The sequence below is a fragment of the Miniopterus schreibersii genome, assembly GCF_964146895.1.
Source record: "Miniopterus schreibersii genome assembly, chromosome: 9".
Lineage (NCBI taxonomy): Eukaryota > Metazoa > Chordata > Mammalia > Chiroptera > Miniopteridae > Miniopterus > Miniopterus schreibersii.
In genome coordinates, this window is record NC_138118.1 from 58,881,228 (window position 1) to 58,906,707 (window position 25,480).

Sequence of the window (25,480 nt, forward strand, 5' to 3'; positions counted from 1 at the left end):
TCTTATTCTTCTGCCACTTAACACCTAGTTGTGTTTCTTAATCACTGTAACTTTACTTGTGACTCAAAGGGAGCTGATAGAACACGGCTATTTTTAAGTAAAATAGCTATTTATTCAGCCTCTTGTCATGCCAAAATGTTTTGTGCATATACCACTATAATTAGCACACAGGCAAAATTATACATCAAATTATATTTCATGTTACCCGATTATATAAAAATGTAAAGTGAAAATGATTTATCAATTCCTTTAACATAACTAGTAAACAATTCAGCACGAGATATGAGGCAGAAAAATCTTAGTAAAACGACACAGAAAGAGCAATAATGTAATTCTCAGTTAAGTTTAACTTGTCATATTTTTTATGAATATACAAAGACAAACTTTTAAAACATTATATTTACTAAGATTCTGGCAAGAGCTTTATGTAACAAGACAGAGCATACCAGGCCTGCCACTCAACTTGTATATGGTTTCAGCTTCAATATGAAGCTGTTACAAACAAACCAAACCAAACCAAACCAAAAACCTGCTTTTCACATGCTAAATATTTTGGCAAGAACGCCATTAATGCAGTAAGGAATTTAAGATAGCAAGAATAAAAAGTTAATAAAGGCTAAACATTACAGCCTAACAAAATTCATACAAAAAATAGCTATCACTGGTTACATAAAATTTTCCTGACTGGTTAAAACTTAACAGTATAAAACATGCATTTTAGAATCTTTAGCTATCAAGTTCAAAAAGTACCAGTGTCTACTGGAAATGACTCCTTCCCAAAGCCAAACTGTAGTCAAAATTAATTCAAATGTTACAACACATTCTAATGCTAAAAATCATTCAGTATTATCGAAGTGGAGGTAAATCCCAGAGCTTCTGGGGCTTTCTCGTGTTGCAAAAGGCCGTTTCTCTGGTTCACTCACAGAAGCATATGACAGAGTCCAAGGATGTTACTAACTCAGGAAAATGTAAGACTGTCGTACCCAGCTCTGACCTCCCCATGAAGCATGGCTACTGTGTCCACAAAAACAGGGTGTGAGGATAAAAGGCACGCTATTTTGCTAGCTAAAGAAATAGCAAACCACCCCCACCCTTAAAAGCTCCTTCCCCAGGTAAATAAAAGTATACAAGGGGAAAAAATTAAAATACACTATCTACAGAGTAAGGATTTTGAAATATCAATGTAATCCCTACTTCAAAAACATTAGAGTCATCTGGTCATTTCTGCTTACATATTAATGATGTATCCAGACTCAGTTTCTGTTGGTTTATCATCAGATACTTCTAGTCAAAAATATTAACTTTATTCCCAAATGTCAGCCACCAGTACAACTGCAGTGTATTATCTCCCAGTTAGTAAGCAATGGAAGAGAAAAAGACAGATGTTCAAGCAGCAGGCAACTGTTACGGCCCTTTCACACAGCGGCTCTGAGTGGCTACTGAACAGGTCAGGAATAATTCTAGAAACAACAGAAGTCATGCATTTTAGTAAAGATGCTATTATTTTCACAGTTGAGATCTCCTCCGACATTGCACTTCTTTGTAAGGGAGTCCTGGTTCCCGACGTCACGGTGAGCCAGGACTGGAGCTAGCAGCCTTCTTTTTCTTTTTCTTACTGTGCTTCTTATGCTTCTTTTTCTTTTTTGATTTTTCCTGTAAAGACAGTTCCATGTGAGATATTTCTACATGAACACATGCATTAAAAATAACAAGTTTACCATGGTACTTCTGAGCTAATGCAGTTATTTCAAAGCATTTCTTCTTGAAAAGTCTCAATAATCACTATTAGGACACAGAGTGCACATCGACTTTCAGAGGGTAAAGAAACACTTAAGTCATCAGCACCTCAAGGGAGCTTACATCAAAATTTCCTGTAGAAAATAAATTTAACTGAATCATGGTATCAATTGCTATATTTCATTTATTTAATTTCTAAAGGTAAAGTCACTATAGTTACGGCAAAGGAATCCCCACACCACAGCTAAGCAACGGTCTTGTCCAAATGTTAGTTTTCAGAGAACAGATCTACTAAACCTGCTATGTAATAGAAACACAGATATCATGTACTGCTTAGGCTCGGAGGACTTGATGCAGCTAACAACTAACTGGTACAAAATATTGACAGAGAGCTGAAAAGTCTTCTTTAGCTTAGTAAGAGATGTTTGACTGTTAAAGGAAAATGCCATTGAAGCCTAGTAAAAGTAGTCAGATTGCCACTGGATAAAGACAGCTAAAATTTTGCTGAATTCGGATTCTTGTCACTGTTTTAGATGCAGAAGAGAAGGCGGTCCTTAGCTCTTCTCTCTGCCTAGGATGTAATTCCTTTGATCTTCACATGGTTGGCTCTTTCTTGTAGATCAGATTTCAATTTAATTTTACTTCCTCAGACAGGCATTCCCTCCCAGAAGTTACTCTCTCTCACATATCATCCTCTTTTCTTGTACTCCATTATAACAGCTCTATCAAGACCTAGGACAAGTGCCTAGAAAGCTTAATAATTACATGCTAGCTAAACGCATGAAACAGTGAAGAAAGAAAATATAAATCAGAATTATCCAAAATTAGTTAATCTTACATCTTAATTAATCTGAGCCAAAAACCAAAGCAGTCTTCACTCAAATTATTTTAAATGTCACCTTGGTCTTGAAGGCATATAAAATGTTAATTCTGAATCATACATTACCAAGTGAACCTCTTATTAGAGAAGGACCTCATCTTAAGAACTAGGGATATTATGGGAGTTACCCTTAGACCTACAAATGGTTCTCATCTTTATTTTACCTCTCCTTAAGGAAATGCCTGTAAAGACCATGGTCCACACTTATACCGAGTGTTCCCAAGTTAGTTCGCTCACAGGGTCACCGTCACTCTTTGGTACGTTCCCACTTCCCTAGGGGAGCCAGCGGCCCATCTGAATACCACTTTCATTTTCGTTGTTTTCCTCCTTCCTCCTTTCCTACTTCTCAATCTGTGTTAATAGCAGAGCTGGCTTTAGAAATGATCAAGAGATTAATCTTTATTAGTGAATCATTTATGCTGTCACATTCCAGCTTATTATTCACTGCAGCCTGTGCGTAGAAAGTTATCACCAGATTTTGTTGATCTAGAAGTAGCTACTATCGAAGACAGAGGGAATCACCATACCTTAATATCATACTACACCTTAAGAAAGTCAAACAAAACACTGAGCTGACATTTCTAACAGCAAAACACTGAAATGGAAACAAAACACATCTGCTGCCAGCGTAGTCTTCCTTTTTCCTGAGCCAATTAGTTTTCTAGAAGCCATTAAGTGAAGCTGCTGAACACCACAATAAATATTTATTTGGTCCTAGTAAATGCAGTCACATGAAATAAAAACAGCTATACTATTGTCATGTAAAAACATAAGTGATACTTGCTGTTGCTTTTTCTCTGTCTTCACTGCTTTTCTTCTTTTTTGCTCGTACCTAAAGTTTAAGTTTTTGTGGAAAACAGAAGACAAATATGTGAATTGTACTAATGGCATTTCTATTTCATTCCCTAACATACCTTGCATCTATAAAACTTTATGTAAAAAAACTGACAACCAAATGACATTTTAAATGCCTTGTTTTACCTCAAACCCCTGTTACATCACAAAGAGGATTAAATAAAAAATATTTAAAGAGAGGGAAATTAAGATCTTAAATTCCTAAAAGGCTTCTCTTATATTCCCTTTCAGAACCTAAAAAAAGCAATGAGGTACAATGGATAAAAAACATGTGCTCTGGCCCAGCTGGAGTGTCTCAACGGTTGAGCATCGACCTAGGATCGAGGAGATCCCAGTTTGACTCCTGGTCAGGGCACATGCCCAGGTTGCAGGCTCGATCCCCAGTCGGGGGCATGCAGGGGGCAGCCAATCAATGACTCTCTCATCATTGATGTGTCCTTCTCTCTCTCCCTCCCTGTCCCTTCCTCTCTCTGAAATCAATAAAGATATATTTAAACAAACAAACAAACAAAAACATGTGCTCTGAAATAAAACTGACCAAGCTCTGAATCCTACCTCTGCTATGTATTACCCTCAGGGGAAGTGCCTGGAATAAAATGGGTATTTCTCTAACTCTGTGGTGTTCAATAAATAATAGCTATACATATAGTTTACTCAGCATAACCCAACCAGTTAAAATCCTTTTGAGTAAGAATTATTGATTGCTTCATTAATATTTTATTTCAATCTTTTATTTTTTTTAAATTTTTAAATTTTTTAAATATATCTTTATTGATTTCAGAGCGAGGAAAGGAGAGGGAGAGAGAGAGATAGAAACATCAACGATGACAGTGTCATTGATCGAGCCCGCAACCCGGGCATGTGCCCTGACCAGGAATCGAACCCCGATCGCCTGGATCCTAGGTCGATGCTCAACCGCTGAGCCACGCCTGGCTGGGCTTATTTCAATCTTTTAAAGTATGGAACATTGATACAGATTGAATTCAAAGTTGCTAATGCTCAGGTGTACTTAATGTTAAGTCCAAATGTAACATATTTTACATTAAGACAAGTGCTCTAGAAAGCACTTAGGAAATTATTATTTTTTGTTATTCTTGTGACAACAACTGTAGTAGCAGCAGCTGTGTTGCATAACCAGGCCAAGACACAAGACGCTATCTATCAAGCAATGTCCAGGAGAGCCCTGACATGACTTCTCAATAGCCTGCTAGACATTCATGAAATGAATCTATTTATAATAGAAAAGCTAAATTTACTGTACTGTGAACATGTAGTATTTTGTGCAGGGTTTTAAGATAGAGGGAATCACCATACCTTAATATCATTCTACACCTTAAGAAACTCAAACAAAACACTGAGCTGATACTTCTAACAGTAAAACACTGAAATGGAAACAGAATACATCTGCGGCCAGGGTATTCTTCCTTTTTCCTGAGACATTAGTTTCCTAGAAGCATTTATGTATTAAATATTCAAGCATTTATGTAGTAAAATATAATTTAATTAAAAACAATACAATATTTTCTTCTATTTCTGTTAGGGGACAGTAATATAAAAATGTGTAGGTGTTATATATATTAATTAAGGTATTTATATAAAAACTAAATTTCATTTCAAGGTCCATTACAAAATATTGCTACAACGTAACAGCAATAGGCCCTATTTTACAAATGAGGAAACCAATTCCAAGAAATACTTTAAGGATGATAACTTACAGACCTAAAACTAACTAAAAATGGACTCCAATTCCAAGAGAGTACAAAATCCAAGACAGGGATATCAGAGCTGAAAAGGACTGTATAACTGACCTCATCCTACTCCTTCACTTTATAGATAGAAAAACTGAGATCATGCCAACATTTCTGCTCCACCTCATCACCTTTCTGCTACCTAAATAGCAGTTTCTAACAAAAACAAGGGAACTCAATCCGCTAGACATCACACAGCATCCTTCATGTAATCGAAAAGGTAGTATAATAAAAAGATTATTAGAAGAATAAAAATAACATACATATCTCAGATCGGAAATGTGAAAATATGGTTAATTATAAAAATCGTAATATAATTATGGAAAATTGCAGAACTTATTCTGAAATGAACAACTTTCTTTCCTTTTTAACGGTACATCATACTAAAAAAGTAAATCAAATACTTATGAAGTATTTTTTCAATTAATATTTATTAAATCAAATAACTACACATTTTAAAGTAAAGAAAATAGATTTGATCATATACTTACCTCCTCAATATAATCTGACTCTGATAAGGACTCAGATGATAAAGGTTTATCTTCAGGATACATCTTTCTCTTTTTGCCGAGTCCTTTAGTGTCCTATTAAACAAAAAATACACGTATCTTGACTCAAAAAGACATTACTATGCCTTGCAAAGTTTGTTTCTAAGTTCTATTAACATTTCTTCCAATTATCGTAAAAATCATCCACTTTCATTTTAGAGATGTCTAAAATTGGTGACATTTAGCAGGATTCAGTCTTTAATTCCAAGAAAGTAACGCTTTTATTAAATAACCTGAAAACAAATAACTACATATCCACTTAGATATAACATCCTCCTCATCTTCTTTAACTCTGTGACAGAATTTTAAAGTCATAAGGAACTATTTCACAGACGGTGTAAAATGTGGGTCCCTTCTATTCTAATCCTTTTGTTTCTATTCAGTGTTGGACCAGACAGGCCTAGTACTGCAGAGAGGAAAATTCAGTGGGTAATTACTTGCAATGACCTAAGGATCTGTACACAGTAATTCCTTTAGTGTATTAAGTGTTCAATTCACATTTAAAAAAAATCTTAATCCCTAAGTATTTTTAATGATGAAAAAATGCATAACTCTGGGGAAAGAGAGGGTCTCAGAGTGGAACTGGAGGAGTACTTAGGACTTAAATATATATTTTAAGAAATAAAAAGTGTTAGGATTTGTTAAAAACTGTTAGGATTTATTAAAGCTTCAAAGTGGACATGCTGGTTATCATTTTATTATTTTCCATATACTTTTTTGGTATATCTCAAGTAGTTTATAACAACAAAACCACACAATAAAAAGTGCTCATCCCTAATCCTACACAGAAAAAGATAATATAAAACTTTATATAGCATGAACCCAATTTTGAAGATATAAACAAAAAATTCATGTAGAAAATAAACAGTGATGACCTTATGTATTAGATTATAGGTGATTAACAGGTTTATTATTTTAGTAGAAATGATAAATGCTCATTGTAAGAAAATTCACCTAAATCCCACTACCAGGTTGATTAAACATCATTAAGATTTTTGGAAACATCCTTCTATGTGTATATTTACAATTTTACACAAATACTTGCTGTTTGGAACCCGCTCTTCTCACCCAATAGTATCTTTCCATGCCAACTACATCGTCATTTATGGCGGCCTTTGACATTCATTGAAAGTATATGCCACAATTTACTTAACCAATCACCTTCTGGAGGGCAGGCAAATGGGTTCTTTGCTATTAAAGACAAAGTTGAAATATAATGAAGGGTATCTGAGTGCAAAATCTTTACCTAATAATAATGACTAAGTCAAAGACCAAAGTAGCTTTCACCCAAATGATTTTCTCAATCTCTCACAACCCCACAATAGTCTTTTATTTTATTCTTTTATGAGTCACACTTTACCAAAAAGCCTTTTTTAATCAGGCTCTTTTATCATACTATCAGATTATTGGATTAAAGTTCATATTTACTTTTAGAATTACTAACCACATAGTTTACCAGTTTTTCTGTATGTGAAATGTTCTTTAATATTGAAGATCACTAAATTTTTGAGTGATGTATTCCTCGTTTTACTTAAATCTGTTCATTATATTTAAACTTTGTTCATGGTTTATTCTTTTGTGATTTTTTTGCCATTCAGAATTAGAATTATTTGGTACAAGTTTGAGTTTTGAGGCACAGTCTTTCCCTACCTCAGTATTATGTTAATCATGTCTTTCTCTAGTTATATTTTCGTAATGTAAAACTCTGATTTATCTGGAATTTATTTGGCCTTAATGAGTGTCCAGCTTTATATTTTCCAAATGGCTAGTCATTTTGTCCCAAGAAAAGCAACCTTTATCATATAGTGAATTACATAAATATTTAAAAATTTTAACCTGAACTCTACTCTGTTCCATTGTCTTTTTCTATTCTGGTACCATACTACACTGTTTTAATCAAAGCATTTAAAACATCTAGTAGGGAAAGTCATACCCAGGAACATTTATTAAATCTTCATATGCATCTCTGAATAGATTTATAGTTTTCTTCAAATAAGTCCTACTCAATTCTTCAAAATTTTCTTATATATTCTTTGTTACTATTATAACTGGGATATTTTCTTCCACTATGTTTTCTAATTGGATATCACATTGCACTTTCACAACAATTTAAAATAAAAATGGAGCTGAAAACAATGGTTGATATATGACTTAAAATTACCTTTCCCTTACATGATTACAACAGAAACCCTAAACAAGATTAAGAGACGCTATACACCAAAAAGTGTTAATCATTCGTATAAAGGAGTAATAGTATCCAAAATACATAACTCTTATGAATCAGAAAGGTCAAAAACAATCCAACAAAAAAAGGGCAAAGACTAAACAAGGCAATTCACAACTTACAGAAGATGAAATCTGAATGGCTAACAAGTAAATTAAAAAGTTCAACCATCTATACCAGTGACTTTCAACCTTTTTATCTCATGGCACATAAAATAATTACTCAAATTTGGTAGCACGCCAAAAAATACATTTTGCCAATCTGACCAAAAAAACCGAAGGTATAATTTGATTCTTCACTCTAGACAGCTACCGTTGTGTTGGCTGTTGCCATTTTTTTATTTGATAATCTAAGGGAAAAGAGGTAAGTGCCCCTGACTAAATTGTCAGGTATTGCATGTTTTAAAAATTCTTGCAGCACATCGGTTGAAAATTGCTGATCTATACGCATTATACTAACAAAAAGGAAAGCCTCCCAGTATTGACATGTATGTATGTAACAAGAATACTGTCATACGCTACTAGTGGGAATGGAAATTAATAATAAACACTTTGGTGAGCAAAAGGTAGAAAAGTTAAATGTATGTACATCCTAGAACCCAGAAATTGCAATCTCAAGCATATCTCAGAAAATTAAAAATAACTTGTGGGAAAGGAAAAATGGATAAAAAATAGCCACTGAAGTACTCTTTGCATTACTGTAAAATGAAAACAGTCTCGATGTCCACAAACAGGAGAATGGAGAAGTAAACTGTGGCAAATTAATATAATGGAATACTATAAGCAAAAGAAGCAAACTTGAGAGGATCAACAAGGATAAATGTCAACAGCACTGTTGAGTGAAAAAAGCAAGTTTCAGAAGGAAACACAATGATACCATTGTGAAAATAGGAAATACCCTATGCTATTTATGAATGTATACAATCAAAGTGTATAAATGTGGAAGGAAGGATGGGCACTAATTTCAGAAATGGCTGCTTCTAAGTAAGGAGAAAGTGTCTGGTACTTTTTTTTTTTTTAAAAATAAAGCAAAACCTGAAGCAAATATGACAAAATGTTAATCATTTGTTAATGAATATTTATATTATTCTTTATTATGTATATTACTCTGTACCTTATATTATTTTGAAGTGCTTCAAAATCACAACGCAGGAGCAGGTGCTCTAGTATTTCATGTTTGTATATTACCAGGTTTTAGTTTCACACATACATTCAAAAATATGTAAATTTATTGGGGTAACTGGTTAGAAACATTATATAAATTCCAGGTGAACAACTTTATAACACATCACCTGTATAATCCACTGTGTGCCCACCACCCGAAGTCTAGTCTCCCTCCACCACCACATATTTGAACCCCTTGACCCTGTTTGCCCTCCCCAACCCCCTATCCTTTCCCTCTCATAACTATCATTCTGTGTCTGTATCTATGAGTTTGTTTGTTTGGTTTGTTCATTTGTTGCTTTTGTTTTATATCACACATATGACATATACATTTTTTTTTAAAAAACATGAAAATAATCACTTATTCTATAATGGTTTTGAAAGTGAGGAATTAATGTTGAATCACACCACACCCTTTTGAAAACTATTAAAATAATCGTATGGTTTCATTTGGCCAGTTTACACCACAAATTATATTAATGCATTTCTTATATTTGAATCCTTGTAATTAACCCAACTTGGTCATGAGATTTTTTTTTTTTAGTGTCTTAATGGATTTTTATTTGCAAACTGATATCACAAGCACTCCTAGGTATATACCCAAGATAAAAGAAAACATTATTTCCACACAGAAACTTGTACACACATGTTCACAGCAGCATTACTCATCTTAGCCAAAAGGTAGAAACAATTCAAATGTCTACCAATAGATGAATGGATAAATTGTGGTATATACATTCATGAAAAGGAACAAAATACTGATATATATGTTACCACTTGGATGAACCTCAAAAATATTACACTAAATAAAAAAAGCCAGACAGGAAAGATGACATATTGTATGATTGCTTTTATATGACATATCCATAATATGAGTATGCAAATCTAGAGAGAGAGAAAGCAGATTAGAGGTTACCTGGGAATGGGAGGAAAGAAAATGGGAACTGAATACTTAACAGGTTGTTTTCAAAGGGGTAATGAAAAAGTTTTAATACTAGAGCGAGGTGGTTGATGCATAGCCATGTACATACACTAAATACCACTGAGTTGTAATTTAAAGATGATTAATAGAATATGTGCATTTCACCTCAATTTTAAAAAATGATATAAAAAGTAAAATATAGTGACACTCATTCATAGTTTTCTTTCATTAGTAATTGCTTTCTTTAGGTTTTTATTTTTAATAATCAGAATAAGATTTTAAAATGTGTATCTGAAACACGGGTAGGGATAAATTTAGCATTAATTATAGTTAAATCACAAGTAAAGATAAAATATCTACTTACAGTAGTAAGCATTTTTTTCAAAACTTATCTAAATATACTCTATTTGAAATATAAGTCCATGTTCTTTCATTAAAAGGGCCTCCTTTATGCCCAGCTGGCGTGGCTCAGCAGTTGAGCATCAACCTAGGTTCGATTCCCACTCAGGGCACATGCCCAGGTTTCAGGCTAGATCCCCAGCAGGGGGTGTGCAGGAGGAAGGTGATCAATGATTCTCATCACTGATGTTTCTCTCCCTTCCTCCCTCCCCCTTTCTCTCTGAAATCAATATATTAAAAAAAAAAAGTCTCCTTTAAAATGACTTGAAAAAACAAAGGAAATGTTTAATCTCTATTACTTAAAATTTTTAATCTGAGATAATTTATTAAACCACACAAATTCAAACTTTCTGCAGTACTACTCTTTTGATCTCTTACCTTCAATAATGAAACTAATAAATAATTTCCTTAAATCAGCACAAAACATCATAGAAGCAAAAAAAATGTTTAAATCTCAATTTAAAAAGGGGAACACATTATTTCTTGAAGTGAATGAAGTATTGTATGATAGACTACTAAAGGCGATGTAAAATTATAATTACCTTTTCTTTCTCACTTGCATCCTTTGACTTCTTTTTCTTTTTTAAACTATCCTAAACAAATAAATATATATATATATAAATTTTAAATGTAAAGGATACAGCATAATAGCATAAAGACAAAAATACCAAAAAGGTGATTTGTTCTATAACTGAAAAAAGTTTACTTCAATACCAGAATTTTATTTTAAAAATACAGAAAAAATGTGTTGTGTGTGTGTATGCGCTTGTAAGGAAATGAGGCTTCTTCATGTATTTGGCCATATATCAAATCTATGTACACCAAAAATGACATATTGTCTGTGAAGACTTTATGCCATTGCGTATTTTTGTCTGTGGTGGTAACATGCACTGGAGTTCTAATTCACTGTGTGCTCAGGACATCTACCAATCTGATTTCCCTACTCTCCTTATAAGGAGGGAGGTAAGAATTTTTGCTTTTGAATCCCCCAGTTCTAGCTATTAACGTCCCTGAGCCTTTCCTATCCATAAAGTGGGACAACAAATATCTACTTCATAGGGTTAAGAGAACTGAGTTAACATGTCAAGTGCTTAGAACTGTGAGTAACATGTAGTAGGCATTCAATAAATGTTAGCTATCTGCTGTCATTAGACTAGCTCTTCGGCTTTAAAAAACAAAGGAAAAAAATCAACATTTCCTGAATACTTCCTAGACACCAGGCATTTTGTCAGAAGAAATCTCACTGGGGGTAGATATCTGCCACAAAACAATACAGTTGCTTTGTTCTCCTGGGACATTAGGACATTGTTTGTTCAATTGTGGTCCTTGGACACCCATGTCAGAATCACAGAGGACATGTGTTAAAAACATAGACTTTTGAACCTAATCAGACTTACTAAATCAGACTCTGAAAATGAGGCCCAGGAATCTACATTTTTATTGCAACATGTATTTCTTATGACCACTACTGTTTGAGAGCAAACTGTGTCAGAAAAATCTGGATAGTACAGAACAGACTTAGGTACAGTAGAAAAGACATTGGACCAAATAGGAGAAGACAGATTCAACTTCCAGTTCTAATACTAGCTGTATACATTTAAGCAAGACATTTTTTCTCTGAACTGTGACTTCATGAAAATGGGAAAAACAATGCCTGCCAGGCTTGTTATAAAGCTGTCATGGAAATGTTGAGAGACAGAAATGTGTGTGTAAGTATTTAAAGAATAATAAAACGCCATATGTAAGGTATTGGCAGAGAGCGTCACAGTATAAAAAATAGTATCTCATTTTTAAACTGAGAGCAATTTAAGATAGGAAAAACTAAAAGAAAAACCTAATTATATGTCTTCGCTACCCAAAATGTTGCTAATTCAAGTAATTTTACCTTGCTGTCTGATTCCGTCTCTGACATGGAGCTCTCAGAAGACTTATGCGAACGGTTCTTCTTTTTCTTTTTTCTTTTTCCTTGTTTCTTATCCTATATAAAAATGTTTAGAAACGTTTGCTTTCTGTTTCAAAAATATAATTGATGCATTTCACTAATATCAAATCTTTATCAATGAACAAAAGTTAATGAAAGGACCAGCTTATAAACATGTTTTATTTAATATTTAAAATTTAACATATCAATTTCCTGTTTTATAAAAAAGTCAAGTGATTTGAGTCACAATTCCTAGCATCTAATCAAATAGCATTTTACATTTTTCCAATCATTTCTTCTCTTATTTTTAAATGAACAAGACAAATTCAGAAATCTAAAAAATATATACATCAATATTTAAATATCTAGATATTTATGTCAGTGCTCTCAGTTATAGATAAGTAATCAAAACCTGGAAGTGAACATTTTTAACTGATATTCCATAATGTGTTTCCTTTGTCATTAAAGAAATTTCAGGTATTTCATGAATCGTTATAGGCAATCCTTACCTCGTCTTCAGAATCTGAAGAACTGCTGGAAGAATCAGAGCTTGATGAAGAAGAAGATGAATACTTGACCAAGCACAAAACAATTAAAGCTTGTGAGATGCAGGAATTTTTTTCTTTTACTAAGTCTCTCAAATACTTAACAAAATCAATCTAGTGTCTGAGAAACAAATGCTATTTTCATAAAACTTAAATACTAAAACATCAAATCTCTCTCTCTCTCTCTCTCTCTCTCTCACACACACACACACACACACACACACACACACACACACACACAGTAACAGATACAGCGATGGTGGTCAATTTCCCCTCTTTAATAGCAATACAGAAGTTACTAGGTTATGAGGAGGTTGGCACCTGTTTTTTATATCAGAAATAGAACAAAATCACCCATAACAAGCAAAGGGCCTCCAGGCTCTTTGACTGATCTAGAGTTAGCATACAGGCTATATAAATTACTCTTACTTTTTTCATAGGCTCTTAATTGTAATATTTAGAAAAATGGAAAAGTTTCGCTCACCCTACCAGATTTCTTCTTTTCTTTTTTCTTTCTCTAAAAGCAAACAAAAGCACAGATCTAAGCAAGTTGGTGTGAATTTTCAAATGTATCTATTAATAATAGTACACAGCAGTATTATGGAAACCCAAATGTGAGATTAAGGACAGCAATAAAGTAAAAATGGTATTACCTGTCTTTTTTTGGAGGAGCTCTCACTTCCACTTAATAATTTCTCCCTGTGTTTTTCTAGTTCTTTCTTCCAGTTCTGCAAAGGTTATAAATACCATCAGGGTACATCTACTCCCTTCTAATAGACCTAATAGATAAGACAGCCACTGTTTCCTTCTCTCCATCCCCTTACCCAACCCAGCCTCTAATTACAAAAGACACTCCAGGTGCCAGAACTACCACCACATGAGCCTCTACCAGCACTTTTCAAAGAGGATATTAAGGGATGAGAACTCTCCACTGTATATTGTATATATTGAGAGTAGGTATTATTACTGAGGCTGAAGAATTTTTTTCCTTCTAACAAAGACGGTTAGATTCTTTTTCCAAACAGTGAAAGTTAAATTAATCTTTACTGTGGATGAAATACTTACTACATACATGTTTGCAATCACAGCAAGCAAATATCACCATGGAAATCTCAGGGTAAGATGGGGGCATGGGGATGGGGGAAAGAAGGGGAAAAACCTAACATTTAGAAAACTTCAAGATGATTTAAATTACTGTAAGATGGTTTTCCTCTATTTTTTAAAAAGGTCATAAAATTTATATACAAACCTGTACTCAGTATAACAAAAACACCTATAAAATACAGAGCCCCCTTAACCTACAGAACTAGACCCAAACTCTTGGTTTATTAAAAAATTATTCCTTCTTCTTATAACAAATATTAGTCTATTTTTTAAAAAAGGTACTATTTACAAACCTCATTCATTTTTTCTTCAAATTCAGCCAATGCCTTGGAGCCTTTCTTTTTCTTTTCTAGTTGTTCTTTCACTTCTTCCCTTAAAACACAGAATGTAAAAATGTTTTCAAGCAATTCAAATTAGAGATGGATGCTTATAAACAACACAAAATTTCATAAAAAAGTTTTTCTTAATATCCTAATTTATAAACCTCCATTCCAGTATTGATACAGTTCAAATTTGTGTTCACATCCTTGTAAATCAATTAACATAATAAAGTCTATCAGGCAACACTAATCACTACTTTTCTAAACATGGATTATAAAAGCCAATTCAGCACTACATGCTACAGGCACTGTTTTAAATAAATTTTCCTTTAATTTTCACAACAATCCCAAGACAAAAGTAGTACTATTTTACAGATAAAAGCTGCAGCTTGAGCCCTTGCTGATTTTGCTTAGTGGTTAGAGCCTCAGTCTGTGGACTGAAGGGTCCAGGGTTCGATTCCAGCCAAAGGCACAAACCTTGGTTGTAGGCTCGATCCCCGGCCCAGCTCACAGCACACGCGGGCTGCAACCAATCGATGTGTCTTTCAAATCAATGTTTCTGTCTCTCTCCCCCTCCCACTCTCTCTGTAAAGCAACTGAAAAAGTATCCTTGGATGAGGATTTAAAAAAAAAAGCTGCAGCTTGGGGCAGGCAGGAAATCTGCCTACGGTCACCAAGCTTCGATAGTATCAGCATTAGCGTGAGCTAAAATCTATTTGATTAAAATACTACATTCTATTAGTAAATCATCCATCTTATAACGTTCCTCAAACATGTGCAGAAACGAGAACAAGCACATCTGACTGCTTATTCATAGAAAGGCCTGCTTACAAGACTGGCTCTGGCTGGCGCCTGGGAACTTGGATTTTAGGAGGGTCCTTACCACTCCAATAAGAGTGGTTCACTGTGCCTGTTTGTACAAACATTATGGTTTAGGCTGAACACCTGCATTCCTTTGGAGAGTCTGGTGTTTTGGCACCTAATACACAAAGGCTGGCCAGTTCCCGATAAAAACCCTGGGCATACAGACTATCCATGAACTCCTCTGGTTGGCAACATCTCACATGTGTTATCACAACTCTTGCTAACAGAACTAAACACATCCTGGGCGACTGCATAGGAGAGAAGCCTTGGAAGCCTGCCCCCAGTCTCCCTCAGACTTCACCCATGCGCCTTTTCCTTTTGCTAACTGTGGCTGGTATCCTCCCACTGTAATAAATCTTTCCCACGAGCACAACTATTTGTGAGTCCTAGGGAATTATTCAACCTGAGACTTGCCTTGGGGACCTCTGACACACAGGTAATACCTGCTTGAGCACAATCCTTGTTAAGTTCATTACTTCTCTCCAACTTAAATGCAAAATATACTTTATTTTGGGATAATTTATTTTCTGGTATTCTGTCACAGTTAACAATAATACCCATGAACACTGTAAAAGGTGACATGCTTACTTCATGTTTAAGTCAAAGGAAGATTCTGTTACATGTAAGCACAACTTTCAACTACAGTTGCCTAGCTTCTAGAGGAGCTTAGAAAGAGTTTGTAACTCACAACTCTGAAGCATATCATATGTCAAGCTATTTAATAATAAGGAAGAATATGATATGCAATAACAAGGAAGACATACTACAAACAGTAAGGCCAGTGCTATGAGCTTTATTTACAAAAGGTCAGTGCCATTCAACAAGGGCAAAAAACCATCAATTTAAAGCAAAAATCTTACAATGGGAAATTCTAACTCACTGAAAAGCCAGCAGATAAAACTTGAAACAAGACCTAACATTACCCTAGCTAACACCTAGTTACATCTCAACGAAGGATGAGATTACTCAAATCTACCATTTTAAATAGAACACTGCAAGGTTAAGTTCATTTTTAGGGGACAGAGAAGAGATTGGTATAAAAAGGTTATCTGGTAGTGCCTTAGCTATTTTGGGTGGTGGGCTCTCAAATGTTTCCTTTACACTCATGCATGTGTTTCATACATTAAAAAAAAAAGAGCACATATGAAATATTACTTCAAAAACTACACATCAGACTGATGAATCTCAGAGGGGAGGCGAGTGGGTGGGGAGTGAACTTATATGCATAACCCATGGACACAGACAACAGTGTAGTGAAGGCCTGCAGGGGGGGAGGGCAGGGGCAGGGGGGAAGGGGGCAATGGGGAAAATAAAGGGGACATCTGTAATACTTTTAACAATAAAGATAAATTTTTTAAAAATTACCCATCTGTCAACTGCTTGGCAATCAATACAAGCTATCACAGTAACCTTTAAAATATTTATGAAAACTTCATAAATAGGTAAATTATTTCAAAATACCAGGTAGGCCTTGGTCGATTCAGATAATCTTGGATCGTTGGCCCTGAAGACTGGACTGGACCCCTTGATCTGGCCATTGCTATTGGGTTCATGTAGGCCTTGAGAAAAGAACAAAAATTTACTCCATTAAAATAATCATTACAAATGCAAAAGCTCGCTTACTTATCAAGCAATTTTTATTAAATAAATGCATATTATATCCAACTAAGCACGAGCAATCTGGCTAACCAATTTTCCATTACAAAAAAATAACTTAACACTCTATTAAGCCTCACAAGTTTGAGTGATGAGTAATATTGTGCTTTCATAAAAATTGTGTTTTTACTAGAGATTTGATGAAAGTAATGATACCTCTTTCTTACTGTAAGATGGCTTTATATTGCTTTCTCTTAAAGCCCAATAACCCTGTGAGGGTGATAACACTGCTCTCCAGCAAATGAAAAACTCAGTTCCAAAGAAAGTAAAGAAGATCTAACTCTAAAATCATTGCTTGCCAGGCTGGTGTGGTTCAGCAGTTGAGCACTGAACTATGATCCAGGTGATCGAGGTTCGATTCCTGGTCTGGGCACATGCCCGGGTTTCGGGCCTGATCCCCAAAGGGGGGTATGCAGGAGGCAGCTGATCAATGACTCTCTCATCACTGATGCTTCTATCTCTCGCTCTTCCTTCCTCTACCTGAAATCAATAAAAACATATTTAAAAAGAAAAAAAATAATTGCTTATTCTACTGTATTTTCTATCTCAGGAAGTATTAGTATTGTGCCATACTGAAAACAATTTTATTCACAAATTAACATTAAAAGTTAAATTATGCACAGGTAGGAAAAGAAAAATAGGACTTCATCAAAATTTAAAATGTGCATCAATGGGTACTATCAAAAGAGTGAAAACACAATCCACAGAATGGGAGGACATATTTGCAAGTCATGTCTGGTAAGGGATTAATATCCAGAATGCATTAAGAAATCTTACAACCCAGTAACAAAAAACTCCAACAACTCAATTAAAAAACGCACAAAGGACTTGAATAGACATTTCTCCAAAGAAGATATACAAATGTTCAACAAACACATGAAAAGATGTTCAACATCACTAGTCATCAGGGAAATGCAAATCAAAACACCACAATGAGCCCAGCAGGCGTGGCTCAGTGGTTGAACGTCGTCGACCTATGAACCAGGAAGTCAAGGTCTGATTCCTGGTCAGGGCACACGGGGGGGGGGGGGGGGGGGGGGGGGGGGCGGCAGCAGGGTGCCAGTTCCATCCCCAGTAGGGGGTATGCAGGAGGCAGCCCATCAATGACTCTCTCATCACTGATGTTTCTCTCTCTGAAATCAATAAAAACATCTTTAAAAAACAAAACTACAATGAGCCCTGACCAGGTGGCTCAGTTGGTTGGAACATTATCCCATACATCGAAAGGTTGTGCGTTTGATTCTTGGTCAGGGCACATACCTAGGTTTAGGGTTTGATCCCCGAATGGGGCGTATACAGGAGGCAACCAATAGATGTTTCTCTTGCACATCAATGTCTGTCTGTCTCTCTCGCCTCTTCCTCTCTAAAATCAATAAAAGAAAATATCGTTGGGTAAAGATTAAAAACAAAAACATCTACAATGTGATGCCACCTTACACCCATTAAGGTGGCTATTATCAAGAACACAGAAAGTAACAAGTGTTGCCAAGGATGTAGAGAAAATGGAACCCTTACGAATTACTGGTGAGAATATAAAATGGTGCAGCTGTTGTGGAAAAGTCTAGTGGTGCCTCAGAAAGTTAAACACAGAATTACCACATGACCCAGCAATTCCATCTCTAAATGGAATTGAAAAAGAATGGAAAGCAGGGGCTCAAACGTAAGTATACCATGTTCACAGCAGCTTTATTCACAATAGCCAAAAGGTACAAACCACCCAAATGTCCATCTACAGAGGAATGGATAAATAAAATGTGGTATATACATACAATGGAGTATTATTTAGTCTTAGAAAGGAATGAAATTATTACATGCTATAACACAGATAAATCTTGGCAACATGCTAAGTAAATTGAGGCAGACACAAAAGAACAAATATTATATGATTCCACTCATATGAATACCTAGAATAAGCAAATTCATAGAGACAGAAAGTAAATAGAGGTTACCAGGAGCGAGGGGTGGGGAGGCAATTGGGAGTTATTGTTCAATGGGTACAGAGGAGCTTCTTGTTGAGATGATGAAAAAGTTCTGGAAATAGATAGTGGTGATAGTTGCAGAACACTGTGAAAGTACTTAATGCCAGTGAACTATACACCTAGAAATATTCAAAACTGAACTTCAGGCTATTTATATTTTAGCACAATAAAAAATATACAGAAAATTAAATTATGCTCTGTATACTGCACTTACTATTTCAGGACAGTTTAGACATATTTTCAAAGATATATTGAGACAAAATAAAGCAGGTTTGTTAATTACAGTGTTTAGCAAAGATATGTTGTTTTATTAAAATTCACTGCTATAGATATAAAATCTGCTATTAACTCAGTCTCAACCTCTTGTTCTTTATATTCAGTTTTCCAAATTTAACTCAAGTCAACAAATATTTATAAAAAGAATTTTGGTTGAAAATGACGATTTTCAAGGCTGATTTTTAAGGCCTTAACCCTAATACTTAATGTTCCAAAAGAAGCAAAAGACAACAATGTATTTGTTGAATTTTACTTAACAAAATCTGTAAAAACGACCAACATTTTCCACCTTCAAAACAAATACTAGTTATATATTTCTAGATTTCTCTGTCAGACTAAACAGTACAAAATCACTATAAATACATTCTGAGAACTATTTCCATTCAATTGGACACTGCCTAGTTACTTGGGATGAAAAAGTTAAACCTTTAACATAATTTTCTTACTGGCCAAAATGAATGCTAGAGCTCCTATTATCAGAGATGTTACAGAAAAAGGGCTAGACATGGATATAAAATGCAACGCTAAAGACAGTGGCATATAATACTTTTTATATTAACTGTTATGCCCTCAAATATTTCATTCAATTGCCTTTGCTGAGAATTTCAGTCAGTTCATGTGTAAATATGACAATCACCAGAGGTTGCAATAGAGGAATTGGTTGCCCAGCTAATGATACTGATAACCCTAACCAGAAGCAAGTAAAATGTGTAAGCTAAGTTCATCATTTTTAAAACACAAGTATCACATCATAATTTCAGCAGTACCCAATGGTAAAATATTTTAAGTTTAAATTGTAAAAGTTGTTTATTTCCAAAGAATTCAAATATACACAAGAATATTCAAAACTAAATTCCTAAAGTAGGAAGAAATGAAAATATCCAAATAGCCACCAGAATAATTCATTAAGCATATTAAAGTATACCTACCAAATAAAATACTATGTAGCCATTAAAAAGAATGAGGTAGATCTATAGTAACTGATATGGAAAGATGTCCAAGACTTCTCAAGTGAAAAGCAAAAAAAGCAAGTTGCCCGCAAATAAGATACCATATTAATAAATAGCTATAAAAATTTAAAAACCTAGATGCATATGCACTAAAACATAAAGGGAGATGTCCACTTTTCATCATTTCGTACACTAGAGAAAATTTTTAAAAAATAACTCATTACCTTTATAAAAAAAAACCCAAACCACACACAAATATCATCACAATACTGTAAACCCTCAATTTTTCAGACCTTGATTTAATGGACAAAATTTCCGTCTTTATGTCATATGTGAAAATTAACACCCTATTAATTTTAAAATGCTTTTAACCAAGATTTGCTTATAACTAAATTAACAGGTGTTTCTTTTGTTATTAATTCAGGTATTTTTAACAAATTTTATCAAACGGCATATGTTGAAAAAACACTAGTAATTTCACTAACATAAATATTACATATCTACAACAATAGTCTACATATTTAACGATGTTCGGGAAGTGATTAACACTGATCCCATCACTTCAAGGTTAGTACTGGTTCTGTTGTAGAGTGGCCTGAGTTTGAATGCATGCAGGCCTGAGCCCCGTCTCAGCCGTGTGCATTTGTTTACTCTCAGTGACTGGTGAATGCATGCCATTTACTAGGCCTATTCAGTATAAATTTTAAATTATGGCAATACCTATAGAAAACTTTCCTGTTAAATTAGACTTTTTATACATACTTATTTTTAATTACACAAACATGTCTGTGTAAGTAAAAACAGGTAAACCAACTAATTTATCAATTTTTTAAACATTCAGAAAACCTTTATTATATGACAGACTTCTGGTTTTAACAGACACTCCCTTGACCAAATTAGTCCATTATATTAAGGTTTAACTGTATTAGAGGTAAACAAAATGTGAAAAATTTGATCACAATATTGCCACTCCAATTCAGAGAGCTGAATTGTCTTCAAGTAAAAATTCACAAATAGTGCAATAGTAATTTTTCACTCTAATTTTAAAAAATCATAACAGATTTACCATGATTTACAAGTCTTCAATTTACTTTAAAAGTATATTAATATTATTATGTCTTAATGTCTACTGTAAAACTGCTTTCCCAAAGTACATTCCAACCTATCTTACTGCTTATTTTTCAAAGGAAAATAAAATAGTAGTGTCTTCACATGTTAGGGCCATTACTTATAAACAATTTATAGTACAATTACATCAAATATCATTGAGTATGCAATAAAGCTTAACTTCCAAGTTTCTGACCATAAACACTACTCTCATTCATCCCAAACATCTCCATTATTTATTTCAGTTATTTATTAAGTACATCTTATGTACTAGGCTCCTTGCAAAACACTTGATAGTTTGTGCTCATAATCATAAGCAACAGTGCTTTTACTATGCACGAGAAAGGTTTTTAAAACAAACAAAAAAAGTATTTTATAAAGGTAAAGCTTTTTCACTCGTTATGCTTCAGTGTGAAAAAGAATACTCCTAACATTACGGGGATGGGTGGTTAGGCATCGGTTAAAATAAAGAAATTGTACAATTTCTTGAAACATCTATCATTTAATTGCTTTAAATACTGTCAAACACTCATATTCATATAATAACTAGAACTGTCTATGGCACCAAACTGCTGCATCAGTTTGGGCAACAGAAAACAATTTGTTTTTGAAACTCAGGATGGCAAGCTGGGCTCAAAGGAATTTAAGTGGGCAGGTTGGAAAGATAATGCAGTAAAACTAAGGACAAAATGTGCAGAACTTCATTTGTTACTTTGATTACCTATTTTTATCTAGAGGACACATCTATGTAGGGGGCACAAAGTAACAGAAAAAAAATGAAGGAAATTTCTGGAAAACAAAGGGCACAAAGGGTAACTGATCATCATGAATTTAAGGGCCCTTTACAAATTTCGAGAATTAAAATGTTCAACTTAAACAAACCTGTTCAAGAATGCTCAATATCAAAATGAACCCTAATATAACTATGGAGTTCTGGTGAAAATGGTATGTCAATGCCGGTTCATCAATTGTAACAAATGTACCACTCTGGAGCAGGATGTTGATAATGGCGGAGGCTGTGTACATGTTGGGGCAGGGAGTATATGGGAACTCTATTTTCTGTTGAATCTTGCTGTAAACCTAAAACTGCTCTAAAATATAGTCTATTTTTTAAAAAAACTTTCAACTTGAAATTTAATGGTTTTTTAAAAAGTAATTCTGTCATCTTTAAAACTATAATTTTATCAATATAAGAAGAAAAAATGCCAATATTTTAATTTTGTTACATAAAATCAAGAATTATGATGTACCGAGCTAAGTGTCAGATAACAAGTTTTGGTCCCAGCTTAAACAGTTACATCTCCTCCTCCATACAATGGAACACTGAATTTGACAATCTGTGTCTTCTATCTCTTAATTTCATGTTTTCATTCCCACAACCTTTGAAGTGCAAACAAATTGTCACCAGAACACTGTGCCAAGACACCATACTGAGAAATAAGCAGAGCCCAGACTTATCAAAATGCTCTAGGGTAAAGGAGATCACTTGAAAAGTTTTTCAAATGCTTTAAAGGGATGCTTTAAGTTTAAACCAACACATTTCCCCAGTAAAACAAAATATCTTATGCCCCTGTATGAAACTGCACCCAAGGCCTGAAAATTTCTAAGCATTCAAGGCCCAAGCACATTAAAGAGCCAAAACACTCCTAACACTTCAAGTCTAAAGAACGTTCCAGCAGAACACCATTTCAACTCTATGAGAATCAGGATACAAGCCGCTCTGACCTACAGCCCGAGGAGCAGGGGAAAAGAACATTTCTCAACCTTGTAATGAACGTTCACTTCGGCTGTTCCTAAGACATCTTCAATTTATGAAGACTACATAAAATTAAAGCAAACGTTTTAAAGATGGAAAATGTCATCAATTCATAAAAGCAAAGATCACTTAGCACTTCCCATCGCTCCCTCCTTCAAAAAAAAAAAACACCCAAAACGCACAAAGGAAATAATCGTTGAGAAAATGCTCAATTTAGCACATACATTAGCTTTAATTTGCATTTATTTTTTCATTTTGGTGTTCAGTGGCCAAAACTCCGTCATAGGGAAGCCCAGGAATTGTAAGGATGCCACCTAAGTTTATTGCTAATCTTTTATGTTTGCAGCCCATCCAATCTGATGCACAACCTGGGTTTTCCAAACCAACCAACCTAGTAGCCATCTAGAATGACTTCTTCCCATCTCCACCTTGTCAAAAGTACCTTCTCTTTTGGATGCTCTCAAAACCTCAAATCTCTACCAGATACCATGTCTTATTCTATTATTTATGTATCTCGTTTATCTCACTTACTAGAACAGTAACTTTCATGCCAAGCGCTCGCCTGGCCATCTTTCTTTTTGAAGGTTGAAGGTAAGTAATGATCTCCTTTTACAGAAGAAACTGAGGCTCAGAGAAAAACAACTTGGCCCACGTCACCCAATTCCCGAGGGGCCCAAACCGACATTCCGGTCAACATTCCAAGTGGACTGCAAAGTCAACTATTTTCAGGCCATTCATTCCTTCACGGGGCCTCCTAGGTGCCAGGCAGTGCTGGGCGCTGCGGCCACCAACACAAACGCTGCGATTCTGGTTTTCAAACGGGAGCCCGCCTGCGCTAGAACCGGGGCGCCGCAGGCCCCGAGCGCGGCGACCGCGCAGGAGGCCTCCGCGCCTCCATCCCACCGGGCTGCGCACGACGCGGGCGCAGAGGGGGTGCGAGACCCCGAGAAGCGGGGCGCGTCCCGGCGCCTCCCTGGACCTCAGACTTTCGGCAAACATGCTGGAGAGGACAGACAGGTCTCCCCGAGCTCTTAAAAAAAAAAAAAAAGGGGGGGGGGGCGGCACTGCTGGCCCCAGTAAGGCAGGGAAGGGAGCCAGGGAGCATCGCCAAAGGGTGCGGCGTGTTTGGGGGTGCTAGAGCAAAGAGGGGGACAAGAAAAAAAGAAAGAAGGAATAGCGAGGGGGCCCCCGGAGGCGCCAACTGCGTGCGCGGCGCACGCGCGTCCGGAGCCGGCGTGGGGGGCGGGGGGAGAGCTGAGGCTCCGGGCCCCGGGTCCCAGCGCCGCAACCGCCCCTCAGGCCCAGCCGAAAAGAGTGAGGGGCCCCGCTCTTCTGCCGCAGGCCCCACGTCGCCCCATTGTTTTCCCCACCGGGTACTCACCACCCGGTTGTCCCGTTTCCCCATGGTGCTGGACTGAGCGCACAGTCAGACGCCGAGGGAGACGAGACCAGCGGAGCGGCCGAAGCGGGCCCGCACCGGACCTTCTGGCGACTCCCCCGCCCCGCCCAGAGAGCGGCGCCGCGCCGACCGGGCGGCCGCGTCTGGCCACAGCGCCACCTATCGGCGCGGAGGAGAGGCCAGCGCGGGCGATCCCCCGCGGCCCCCAGGGTTCACCCGCGGATTCCAGTTCTTTACCACCCACCAGGGACGTGCGGGCACTGCTCTTCTGCGCAGCAGCCCTCACCAAGACAGCTCCGCTCGGTTTGGCCTTGGATTGTCTTGCTCCCTTCCATTTCCGATGCGCTGAAATTCTCATTCTAGGGGATTCAAAAATTATTGCAACTTTTTGTGTGTGCTTAATATAATGCAAGCGCTGGGAATAAAGTGATGTCCAGGACAGAGGTGGTCCTTCACAGAGTGCATCAGGTGGTGAGGGAGAAGACAGTACTGTCGTAGATGTTGCTAATGAAATCGCCCTTTAAGTTCAAGTCCATTTATCCATCACCCACACATTCATTTCACACTAATTTTTGAACATCTACTTTGTGTGATGCACTAACTGGCGACTGGAAGCTGGATCTGGGTCAGGACACAAAGATGATTAAGACACATCCCTACCTTCAAGGGGGCTGTTTATGACGTGGTATAGAAGATAAGCCTACACAGGGCCAAATTTACTGCATGGCCAGTCAGAATATCGTCAGTACAGAATTAAAACTTAAAGGGAGGTGATGGGGGCTCCAGAGGAGTTATATTTATTAAGTATTTACAGACCTGGATAAAGCTAGGCCTTCTGTGCCCATCTCAGCAGTGTCATTAGGAAGTAATTAAAAATTAACCTGGATCTTTTCTGGACTCTTGGAAAATGGCAAAATGGGCTCACACATTACATACAAGAAAAATTCTTAAAGTCCTCTTTCCCAGTTTTCTCCTTCCCTTCTTTTCTCATACTGCACAACAGATGCTCCCAACTCCCATTTTCTGTTTCAAAACTTTCTTAAACTCTCTCAAATGCAGCTGTTAGTGGTTCTACTCCCCAGTAAACATTCATTCTCCTGAGTAACCCACTGCTTTTTACTGCTAAT

General features: G+C 36.1%; 1 protein-coding gene across 3 annotated transcripts; it reads right to left on the minus strand.

The window, feature by feature from the left end:
- Window positions 1-339: 339 nt before the first annotated feature.
- FAM133B (family with sequence similarity 133 member B) lies at window positions 340-24,462 on the minus strand. 3 transcript variants are annotated; one of them, XM_081147673.1, is made up of 11 exons: window positions 24,336-24,462; window positions 16,692-16,789; window positions 14,340-14,418; window positions 13,596-13,670; window positions 13,427-13,459; window positions 12,907-12,969; window positions 12,362-12,454; window positions 11,019-11,069; window positions 5,712-5,804; window positions 3,402-3,449; window positions 340-1,653 (listed from the first exon to the last, which is right to left on the minus strand). In XM_081147673.1, the coding sequence occupies exons 1-11, from the start codon at window positions 24,357-24,359 to the stop codon at window positions 1,567-1,569; spliced, it is 744 nt and encodes a 247-aa protein (XP_081003799.1). In that variant the 5' UTR covers window positions 24,360-24,462; the 3' UTR covers window positions 340-1,566. The 3 variants fall into 3 exon arrangements, with proteins under 3 accessions (XP_081003799.1, XP_081003800.1, XP_081003801.1); XM_081147674.1 differs by lacking the exon at window positions 11,019-11,069; XM_081147675.1 differs by lacking the exons at window positions 340-1,653; window positions 3,402-3,449; window positions 5,712-5,804 and adding an exon at window positions 9,017-10,071.
- Between the last annotated feature and the right edge of the window lie 1,018 nt (window positions 24,463-25,480).